The 12,017-nt window shown below is 45.3% G+C and overlaps 1 protein-coding gene across 2 annotated transcripts in view; it reads left to right on the forward strand.

The window, feature by feature from the left end:
* Positions 1-12,017, forward strand: part of LOC122541478 — a 136,279-nt gene that overhangs the window by 94,813 nt on the left and 29,449 nt on the right. For both annotated transcript variants that reach the window (XM_043678274.1, XM_043678275.1), the window contains exon 3: positions 1,538-1,840. In XM_043678274.1, the coding sequence (XP_043534209.1) occupies positions 1,538-1,840 (303 nt within the window). The remainder of the gene's footprint in view (positions 1-1,537; positions 1,841-12,017) is intronic.

Consider the following 12,017-nt stretch of genomic DNA (forward strand, 5'->3'; position numbering starts at 1 on the left):
TAGTGTTAGGTAAGGGGTAAATGTAGGGGTATGGGTGGGTTGCGCTTCGGCGGGTCGGTGTGGACTTGTTGGGCCGAAGGGCCTGTTTCCACACTGTAATGTAATCTAATCTAATCTAATCTAAACTATACACAGTATTCTACATGTGGCTGAACCAATGTCTTGTACAATTTTAACATGACTTGCCAGCTCTTATACTCAATACCCCGTCCAATGAAGACAAGCATACTATATGCCTTCTTGACCACTCTATCCATCTGTGCAGCAACCTTCAGGGTACAATGGGCCTGCACTCCCAGATCTCTCTGCCCATCAACTTTTCCCATTGTATAATTCACTCTAAAATTAGTCTTGCCTAAATGCATCACCTCACATTTGTCTGGATTGAAATCCATCTGCCACTTTTCCACTCAACTCTCCAGTCTATCTATATCCTCCTGTATTCTCTGACATCCCCTTCTGCTTTCTGCTACTCCTCCAATCTTTGTGTCATCTGCAAACTTGCTGATCATGCCAACAGTGCCTTCTCCCTGATCATTTATGTATATTACAAACAACAGTGGCCCCAACACTGACCCCTGTGGAACACCACTGGTCACCTTTCTCCATTTTGAGAAACTCCCTTCAACTCATACTTTCTCTCTCCTGTTGCTCAACCAGTTGTTTATCCACCTAGCTAGAACACCCTACACACCATGGGGAACCTTATCAAACGCCTTACTAAAGTCCATGTATATGACATCAACAGCCCTTCATCTATCAACTTGGTCACTTCCTCGAAGAACTCTATTAAGTTGGTAAGGCATGATCTCCCCTGCACAAAACCATGTTGCCTATCACTGATAAGCCCATTCTTTTCTAAATATAAATAAATCCTATCCCTCAGTACCCTCTCCAGCAACTTTTCCACCACTGACGTCAGGCTCAGTGGTCTGTAGTTACCCAGAATATCCCTACTTCCCTTCTTGGTCAGGGGGACAACATGAGCAACCTCCAGTCCTCCGGCATCTCACCTGTTTTTAAGGATGCCACAAAGTTATCTGTCAGGGCCTCAGCTATTTCCTCTCTCGCCTCCCTCAGCAACCTGGAATAGATTCCATCCGGTCCTGGGGATTTGTCCACCTTAATAACCTCTAGTCTATCCAACACGTCTTCCCTATTTATGTCAATGTGATCCAGACTAATCAAACTTCCATCTCTAATCTCAAGATTCATCATGTTCCTCTCCTTAGTGAACACTGATACAAAGTAATCATTCAGAATCTCATCCATTCGCTCAGGTTCGACACATGGCCTTCCTTGAGAGACAGTTCTTTCCACAGAGCGTGGTGGGTGCGTGGAATGCAATGCTGGCAATGGTAGTAGAGTCAGATACATTAGGGACATTTTAGCGAATCTTGGATAGTCACATGGCTGTTAGTGAATGAACGGTATGTAGGTTAATCTTATCTTAGAGTAGGATATAAGGCCTGCACAATATCACGGGTCAAAGGGCTGTACTGTTCTATATTCTAAAGTACATTTCCTTTCTTTCCAGAGCAAATCAACATGCATGCTAAATTAGGGAATGATGTTACATTTCCTGGACCGAAAGTCCAGACAGGACATACTTCCTTGAAATGGCTTTACACTAATGGCAAGAGTACTTTAATTTTGACGTTTAATACTGTGAATGATCGACGCGTTGGTCAGCCATCAAACTCGTACAAAAACCGAATTACGTATAATACAGACACTCTGTCCTTCATGCTGAAGAATATAAGGGCAACAGATGAAGGAACTTACACATTAAGGGAAGCTGCACATGGCTCAATCATCAATGTGAAGCTCATCATTAACAGTAAGCACTGTAAACTACCAATTCGATTGTGTTTTTTGAATGTACCTCTCCCAACCTGAGTAATGTGCTGCACATAACAATAGAATTCTAACTCTCAGCGTCCTTCACCCAGCTGCATAAGCACCAGTTCAACCCCTCACTGTCTCTATTCTCAGGTTTCTTATCCCATATCCAGTATTGGATGAGCAGAAATTTCCTTGAACTAAACCTTGGGAAGACTGAGGCCATTGTCTTTGGATTCCATCATAAACTGAAAAGTGTACAGGGAATGGCAAACCTATGTATAAAGCTTTGAAGGTGAGTGAAATAACTGCACAGAGGCCAGTATCCCATCACCAAGTCTGTCTGTCTGTCTTTCGTTCTTTCGTTCTTTCTTTCTTTCTTTCTTTCTTTCTTTCTTTCTTTATTCCTTCCTTCCTTCCTTCCTTCCTTCCTTCCTTCCTTCCCTGGGCCAATCAAGTTCCTTGTATTCAACAAGATCCATCTGGTTCCAATCACTACATCCCAAAGTCCAGGGATGTAGGCCTGGTATTTCTGTTGCAGATTTTCCTGCAATGTGTCCGCCCCAGGTCCGATTCCTCTGTTTTGGACTCTGACACTGTTGACAAGTACCAGACCATAGCATGCCTCTTGCATTTAGAGAGTCCTGGGAGAGATTCCTCTTCTTCTTCCAGCGGTAACGGTATCAAGACTGCATCCATCTCGAATTCGGAGGAGTCCTTGGGTTGGGATATCTGGTCGGCATGGACAGGTTGGATCGAAGGGTCTGTTTCCATGCTGTACATCTCTATGACTCTAGACAGAGGGGGAGAACCTGCTGTTTCTGACTGCTCTTCTGGCTGTTCTGAGGGGCCAGATATGTTCTGCTCCTGCCCCGTTTGCAAGATAACTGCTTTCAGGTGATCCATGTGTTTGTTCAGGACTCTATCACCTACTCAAACTTTGTAAGTCACGGGACCTGACCTTGTGTCAATCTCGCTTTGTATCCCTACACGGCCAGTTCCTGCACCAAACTTCGTCCCCTGAATTAAGTTCTCTCTCTTGCTTAGAGGAGGCATCTGGCCAGCATTGGCATTCCTGCTGCTGTTTCACCTCCCCCAGGTCTGGGAATATGTGATTTAACCTGGTGCGGATTCTTCTTTCCATCAGCAACTCTGCTGGAGCTATCCTTATTGTTGGATGTGAAGTGGTCCGATAATCGAACAGAAACTGGGATAGTTTGGCATCAATTGATGCTGTCAGATGCTTCTTTAAGTCTACCTTCAATGTTTGGACCACTCTTTTCATTAGACCATTGGATGAGCGGAATGTGCCAAATGTCACTTGATTTTGGGAAATATTCAAATTCCCTGCTGATAAATGATGCCCCATTGTCTGTGATCAATACTTCCAGGAGTCTGTGTACCACGAATGATGCTCACAGCTTCTCAATTGCCATCTCTGCATTTGCCAAATGAACTTTATGCACGTCCAACCACTTTGAATGGGTGTCCACAATGACCAAGAACAGTGAAAGGACCAGTACAGTCAACATACAGCTGAGTCCAGAGTTTAGCCGGCCATTCCCATGAATGTGAGGGCACTGGTGGTGGCAATCTTTGTCCAGGTTGGCATTGTGGGCACTGCCCCAACAACGCAGTCATGTCAGTATCCAGACATAGCTTCTTGGTAGCGTCTTCATCTTGGAAACCCCTAGATCAGTATCTGGCAGTGACCTTTACATGGGACAATCATCCTTGTTCCCCATAGTAATATGCTATCCTCTACGGTGATCTGGTCTCAACGGTTCCAGAGAGGTTTCAATCCTGGTTGCGATATCTATTCTGTTACCCCTATTACCACCAGCTGTTTTAGTTTCGGAAGGACAGGATCTTCATGTCCGCAGTCGGCAGATTGGGTATTTATCCAACTGTGAGAAGCGGTTTGTTGTTTGCATAAAATCCCCGCAAAGATGAACTGAGCCATCAGGCTTCACAAATCGGTACGACAGGACCTGCTCATTCTGCACTGGTTTGATGATTCCTTTGCTGTCCGGCCTCCTGATTTCCACCCCTACTTTTGCATGCAAGGCAAATAGCATTGGGCGGGCCTTGCAAAATCATGAAATTGCATCCTGGTCAACATATAAAGTGGCTTGGGCCCCTTTGATAGTTCTAAGCCCTTCCTGAAAAACTCCTGGTTATTTCACTAAGACTTTACTGAGGCAGTCATTTTCTATTCAAATAATGTTGAGCCAATCTAGGTGAACTTTTCTCAACCAATTCTGCCCCAATAAGCTTGGGCCTGAGCCTTTGACTACAGGTGCCTGGAACTGAAATCATACCCTTAATTTGCGACAGTTCCCCAGTGTATGTTCTTAATCTGGCTGCGATCTTGCACAAACTTCAGTGTTGGAGTCCCGAGCGAGTCTTTGTAAAGACAGATTCTGTAACCACAGATACAGCTTTGCCAGTGTAAACCTCTATGAGAACTGGCTGACCATTTAACCAAACATTAATTTTAATTGGTTCTAATTTGGACGTCACTAAGCAATTTAATTGTTTCAACCCACGTGTAGGGGATTTTCCAGGGTGTGCACTCCCTGGGTACCAGTCTATGAGCTTTCTTATTCAAGTTAAAAACAATGACTGCAGATGCTGGAAACCAGATTCTGGAGTAGTGGTGCTGGAAAAGCACAGCAGTTCAAGCAGCATCCGAGGAGCAGTAAAATCAATGTTTTGGGCAAAAGCCCTTCATCAGGAATACAGGCAGAGTGTCTGAAGGGTGGAGAGATAAATGAGAGGAGGGTGGGGTTGGGGAGAAAGTAGCATAGAGTATAATAGGTGAGTGGGGGTGGGGATGAAGGTGATAGGTCAGGGAGGAGGGTGGGGAAAGGTAGCAAAGAGTACAATGGGTGGATGGGGGTGGGATGAAGGTGATAGGTCAGAGAGGAGGATGGAGTGGATAGGTGGAAAAGAAGATAGGCAGGTAGGACAGGCCATGAGGACAGTGCTGCGCTGGAAGTTTGGAACTGGGGTGAGGTGGGGGAAGGGGAAATCAGAAAACTGTTGAAGTCCACATTGGTGCCCTGGGTTGAAGTGCTCCGAGACAGAAGATGAGGCGTTCTTCCCGCAGGCGTCGGGTGTTGAGGGAGCGGCGGTGAAGGAGGCCCAGGACCTCCATGTCCTCGGCAGAGTGTGAGGGGGAGTTGAAATGTTGGGCCACAGAGTGGTGTGGTTGATTGGTGCGGGTGTCCCAGAGGTGTTCCCTAAAGCGCTCTGCTAGGAGGCGTCCAGTCTCCCCAATGTAGAGGAGACTGCATCGGGAACAACGGATACAATAAATGATATTATAGAACCTGTTTGCTGTCTCAAGTCATCATACTGGCAGAACTACAATGACTTGCTTGCCCAGATCCTCAAGAACATTTTAGCCACTTGGCCGAGGCACAGCTTTGTTTTGGGGTTATGCTGTGGGCTGGCGTGGGGTTCCTCTACTCAGGATTTGCCCTGCACAATCTCTGTGATTGCCTATACTCAATAGTGTTCCCCAAGCTCAGTCAGACAGTTCCATTGGGGTGTCCTGTAGTTCCCATACCGCACTTGCCACATTTTCTAATGGCAAAGCCAATTGCAGTGCCTGTTTGAAGTCCAGTTGGGCTTCATCTAGTAAGTGCTTCTGCATGGTTACATCATTAATCCCACATACCAAACAGTCTTTCAGCATCTCAGGATTAAACCAAAATCACATGCCTCTGCCAGTTATCTCAGACTCGTGAAAAATTCCAATACGGATTCCACCAGTTCTCTATCAGCAGAAGAAAGCCAATGGACGTCAGAATTAGAGGAGGTTTGGGGTTGTAATATTTCATAACCAACTCTGTAAACTCCTGGAAGGATTTCATGCCTGGTGCCTCTGGGAAAGTTAAACCCCTTATAATCAAAAACAATGTGGGTCCAGAAGTAGTCAGATGGATTACTCATTGCTTTTCATCTGCCCCAATGTCATTTGCCTGGAAAATAATATTGCATTATTTCCACACCTTGGGCACAATCTTTGACAGCAGGATCAAGCGAGTCAAGCTTCCCAAATAAAGGCGTGATGCCAGAAATGCTTACCCCCAACTCCAAGACGGCCGAGCGTTCTTCAGGCACGTACTGTTTTCTTCTGTCACCACTGAAATAACTGCACAGGAGGCTAGTCAACAAGCCACCCTTCATTTACTTGTGCACAATACACTGATTGTGGTCAGCCAGCTCAGAATCAGTCCCCTGAACTGAGGAGAGATTCTAAATCTCCTATTTATTTATTTATTTATCTTTTGACGAGCAAAGCCCAGAGCAAATAATGCTAATGTGAAAAGGTGAAGGGGAGGGTAGGGACTAAATCAGAATAGAATTGGAGGGGGAAATAAAGCACTCCATTTCCTGCGGTGCCCACCTCTCCCGAAAGGGGCCAAGAGTATTGGTAGACACTGCGTGGTCCTCGAAGGACACCTGGGTCTGAATGTACTTGCGAAAGAGCGGCAGGCAGTCAGCCATAACAACCCCCACCACAGCTTGCTGCTTGGACCTGTTAATGGCCAGCCTGTCCAGGCCCAGGAGCAGACCCACGAGGAGAAGCTCTGACCTACACTCCGTTTCTGCACCAGGTGCTCAAAGATCATGAGCATGGGGCTGAAATGCAACCAAAAACGTTAAAGAAGATCCTTAAGAAAACTAAAAAAGGAGTGCAGATGCCCACACCCCATATATATATATATATATATGTATGCATGGTCCATGGACTCCACAGTGCCACAGAACAGTTGGGCTGGAAGATCTTTTTTCTTTTTTTTTATTTCTAAACTCACTGTTTATATACCTAGGATAAATCTGGTCTGGACCTGGGGACTTATCAATCTTAATGTTTGCCAAAATTTCCAACACATCAACTTCATCAATCTTGATCTGTTCAAGCTTATTTCCCAGCTCTTCAAAGTTCTCATTCACAACAAGGCTCCTTTACTAAGTGAAAACCAAAGCAAAAAACTCATTTAGGGCTTCCCCAATCTGCTCAGACTCCATGCACAAGCTCCCTACGCTATATCTGACTGGCCCTACCTTCTCCCTGATGATTTTCTTATTCCTCACATATAGAGTCATAGAGATGTACAGCACGGAAATAGACCCTTTGGTCCAACTCATCCATGCCAACCAGCTATCCCAACCCCATCTAGTCCCACTTGCCAGCATCCGGCCCATATCCTTCCAAACCCTTCCTATTAATATACCCATCCAGATGCCTTTTAGAACATAGAACAACACAGCGCAGAAAAGGCCCTTCAGCCCTCAATGTTGTGCTGACCTGTGAACTAATCTAAGCCCATCTCCCTATACTATCCCATCATCATTCATATGCTTATCCAAGGATTGTTTAAATCTCCCTGATGTGGCCAAGTTAATTAAATTGGCAGGCAGGGCATTCCGTGCCCTTACCACTCTCTGAGTGAAGATTTGCCTGTGACATCTGACTTAATTCAATCACCCCTCAATTTGTAGTTATGCCCCCTTGTTCAAGCTGACGTCATCATCCTAGGAACAAGACTTTCACTGTCTACCCTATCTAATCCTCTGATCAACCCAAATGGCTTTGGGTTCTTCCTAATCTTCTTTCCACGCCTTTTTCGTGCCCCCTCCTGGCTTTCCTCAGTCCATTTCTGAGCTTCTTTCGAGCAAGCCTGTAATCCTCTAAAGCTGTGTTATACCCTTGCTTCCTCCATCTTACATAACCAGCCTTCTTCCTTTTGACGAGAAGCTCCTCTGTTCTCATCATCCAAGGCTCCTTAATCTTGTCCCTTCTTGCCTGTCTCAGAGGAACAAATTTATGTCTCACTTGCAACAACTGCTCCTTAAATAGTCTCCACATGTCTATTGTGCCCTTTCTGTAGAACAATTGCTCCCAATCTGTACTTCCCAACTCCTGTCTGATAGTATTTCCTTTTCCCCTATTAAATATCTTCCTTCGGTAACTGTACCTTTCCCGCTCCATGGCTATGGTAAATGTGAGGCAGTTATGGTCACTGTCACCAAAGTGCTCTCCCACCGTGAGATCTGACTCCTGTCCTGGCTCATTACTGAGCACCAAATCCAAAATGGCCTCTCCCTTTGTCGGCCTGTCTATTTACTGAGTAAGGAAATCCTTCTGAACACACCTGACAAAAAACGGCTCCATCCAAACCATCTCCACTGAGGAGGTTCCAGGAAACATTGGGAAAGTTGAAGTCACCCATAACAACAACCCTGCTACATCTGCACTTTTCCAATATCTGCTGGCCGATGAGTTCTTCGATCTCCTTACTGCTATTAGGGGGTCTGTAGAAACCCCCAATGAGGTGGCTACTCCTTTGCTGTTCCCATACTGACTGAGTAGACAAACCTTCCTCGACAACCTTTGATTCTGTAGCTGTGATGCACTCTCTGATTAGCAATCCTACACTCCCTCTTCTTGTTCCACCCTCCCTGTTCTTTTTAAACATTCTAAATCCTAGAACATCTGGCAACTATTCCTGCCCCTGTGAAACCCAGGTCTCCGTTATGGCCACTACATCATAATCCCAAGTACTGATCCATGCTCTAAGTTCATCACTCTTATTTCTGATACTCTTTGCATTAAAGCAGACATACTTTCACCGTTTCCTTTATTTCATCACATGAAAAGCTTTCCTGATAGATTCACTGAATGCTGTCACTACCCCATCTACAACTACCCCCTCTCAGATGTGTAGCCCTGGTTCCCACCCCCCTGCCAAACTAGTTTAAACCCTTCTAGACTACATGAGCAAATCTGAGATTACTACCTCTGAGGTCTTACTTTTAACTTGCTCCTAACTCCCTAAATTCTGCTTGTCGGACCTCATCCTGTTTTTTACCAATATCATTCGTTCCTTTATGCACCAACGACGACTGGCTGTTCACCCTCCCGCCAGCCCTCAGAATGTTCTGCAGCCGATCTGCAACATTCCTGACCTGTGCACATGGGAGGCAACTTACCAGTGGGGAGTCTTGTTTTCGATGACAGAACTGCCTGTCTACTGCTCTTATAATTGAATTCCCTATGACTATAGCCCTTCCACTTTTTTTCCCGCCCTTCCGAACAGCAGAGCCACCAATGGTGCCATGATCCTGGCTACCGTTGCCTTCACATGGTGAGCCATCTACCCCCAACAGTATCCAAAACGTTATACCTGTTTTGGAAGGAGATGACTGCAAGATACATCTGCACTGCCTTCCTGCTTTCTCTGCCTTTTGGTCACTCATTCCCTTTCTCCCTCAGCAATCCTAATCTGTGGTGTGACCAATTCGCTACACATATTATCCACAACCTCCTCAGCATCATGGAAAAAGAACAAAAAAGAACAAAAGAAATTTTACTGCCCAGGAACAGGCCATTCGGCCCTCCAATCCTGTGCTGATCCAAATCCACAATCTAAACCTAATGCCCAATTCCTAAGGATCTGTATCCCTCTGTTTCCCACGTACTCATGCATCTGTCCAGATGCACCTTAAAAGAATCTACTGTGCCTGTCACCACTACCTCTGCTGGCAACATGTTCCATGCACCTACCACCCTCTGTGTAAAGTACTTTCCGCATGCATCCCACTTAAACTTTTCTCCCCTCATTTTGAACGCGTGACCTCTCGTTATTGAGTCCTTCACCCTGGGAAAAAGCTTATCTCTATCCACCCTGTCTAAACCCTTCATGATTTTGTAGACCTCAATCAGGTCCCCCCTCAATCTCCTTTTTTCAAATGAAAACAATCCTAACCTACTCAACCTTTCTTTGTAGCTAGCACCTTCCATCCCAGGCAACATCCTCGTAAACCTTCGCCGCACCCTCTCCAAAGCGTCCACATCCTTTTGGTAATGTGGCGACCAGAACTGTACACAGTGTCCTAAATGCAGCCAAACCAATGTCTTGTAGAGTTTTAACATGACCTGTCCGCTTTTATACTCAATACCCCATCCGAAGAAGGTAAGCATACTATATGTCTCTTGACCACTCTATCCACCTGTGCAGCCAGCTTCAGGGTAAAATGGACCTAAACTCCCAGATCTCTCTGCTTATCAACTTTTCCCAGTGCTCTTCTGTTTATAGTATACTTCGCTGTAGAATTAGACCTTCCAAAATACATCACCTCACATTTGCCCAGATTGAACTCCATCTGCCCCTTCTCCACCCAACTCTCCAGTCTATCTATATTCTCTTGTATTCTTTGACAGTCTCCTATGCTTTCTGCTACTCCACCAATCTTCGTGTCATCTGCAAACTTACTGATCAGACCACCAGTGCCCTCTTCCAGATCATTTATGTATATCACAAACAACAATGGCCCCAGCACTGATCCCTGTGGAACATAGTTGGTCACCTTTCTCCATTTTGAGAAACTCCCTTCAACTCATGCTTTCTGTCTCCTGTTGCTCAACCATGTGACTTCACTTTCTCCATTACCATGGGGAACCTTATCAAATGCCTTACTAAAGTCCATGTATATGACATCAACAGCCCTTCCTTCATCTATCAACTTAGTCACTTCCTCGAAGAACTCTATTAAGTTGGTAAGGCATGATCTTCAAAGTTTGGGAGAAGATTTGTAGCTCGGGTGCTCTTTGTTGTTGTGGTTCTGTTCGCCGAGCTGGGAATTTGTGTTGCTGACGTTTTGTCCCCTGTCTAGGTGACATCCTCAGTGCTTGGGAGCCTCCTGTGAAGCGCTTCTGTGATGTTTCCTCCGGTATTTATAGTGATTTGTATCTGTCGTTTCCGGTTGTCAGTTCCAGCTGTCCGCTGCAGTGGCCGGTATATTGGGTGCAGGCCGTTGTGCTTATTGATTGAATCTATGGATGAGTGCCATGCCTCTAGGAATTCCCTGGCTGTTCTCTGTTTGGTTTGTCCTATAATAGTAGTGTTGTCCCAGTCAAACTCATGTTGCTTGTCATCTGAGTGTGTGGCTACTAAGGATAGCTGGTCGTGTCGTTTCGTGGCTAGTTGGTGTTCATGGATATGGATCGTTAGCTGTCTTCCTGTTTGTCCTATGTAGTGTTTTGTGCAGTCCTTGCATGGGATTTTGTACACTACATTGGTTTTGCTCATGCTGGGTATTGGGTCCTTTGTCCTGGTGAGTTGTTGTCTGAGAGTGGCTGTTGGTTTGTGTGCTGCTAAGAGTCCTCGTAGTCGCAGTTGTCTGGCTGTCAGTTCAGAAATGTTTTTGATGTATGGTAGCGTGGCTAGTCCTTTGGGTTCCTGATGAAGGAGCGTCGCTCCGAAAGCTAGTGTGCTTCCAATTAAACCTGTTGGACTATAACCTGGTGTTGTGTGATTTTTAACTTTAAAGAAATTGAGGGTTTGGTTAAGATAAATAAGGAAGCATATGTCAGGTATAGGTCAGATAGATCTAGTGAATTCTTAGAAGAGTATAAAGGCAGTAGGAATATACTTAAGAGAGAAATCAGGAGGGGAGAAAGGGGACATGAGATAGCTTTGGCAAATAGAATTAAGGAGAACAGAACACAGAAAGTTACAGTGCAGTACAGGCCCTTCGGCCCTCGATGTTGCACCCACCTGTGAAACCAATCTGAAGCCCATCTATTCTACACTATTCTATTAGCATCCATATGTTTATCCAATAACCAATTAAGTGCCCTCAGCGAGTCCCCTCAGTCTCCAAGACAAAAGTTCCAGCTTATCCAGCCCTTCCTATAACTCAAACTCTCCAGTCCCAGCAACATCCTTGTAAAATTTTCTGTACCCTGTCTAGTTTAATAACATCCTTCCTATAGCAGTGTGACCAGAATTGTACACAGTATTCTAAAAGAGGCCTCACTAATGTCTTGTACAGCAACAAAATGATATCCCAACTCCTAGACTCCTTCGCCACCCAGTCTACCTACGACGCCACTTTCAAGGAATCATGAACCTGGGTCCTTCTGTTTAATAATACTCCCCGGGCCCGATTATTAATAGTAATAAGTCCTGCTCCTACCAAAACACTACATCCAAAGGGTTTCTACAAATATGTTAAGGAAAAATTGGTAACTAGGGAGAGATTAGGACCTAAAAATTTGTTGCTGGAAAAGCGCAGCAGGTCAGGCAGCATCCAAGGAGCAGGAGGATCGACGTTTCGGGCATGAGGAAAGTGTGTCCAGCAGGCTAAGATAAAAG

Source organism: Chiloscyllium plagiosum, chromosome 37 (assembly GCF_004010195.1).
Source record: "Chiloscyllium plagiosum isolate BGI_BamShark_2017 chromosome 37, ASM401019v2, whole genome shotgun sequence".
Classification (NCBI taxonomy): Eukaryota; Metazoa; Chordata; class Chondrichthyes; order Orectolobiformes; family Hemiscylliidae; genus Chiloscyllium; species Chiloscyllium plagiosum.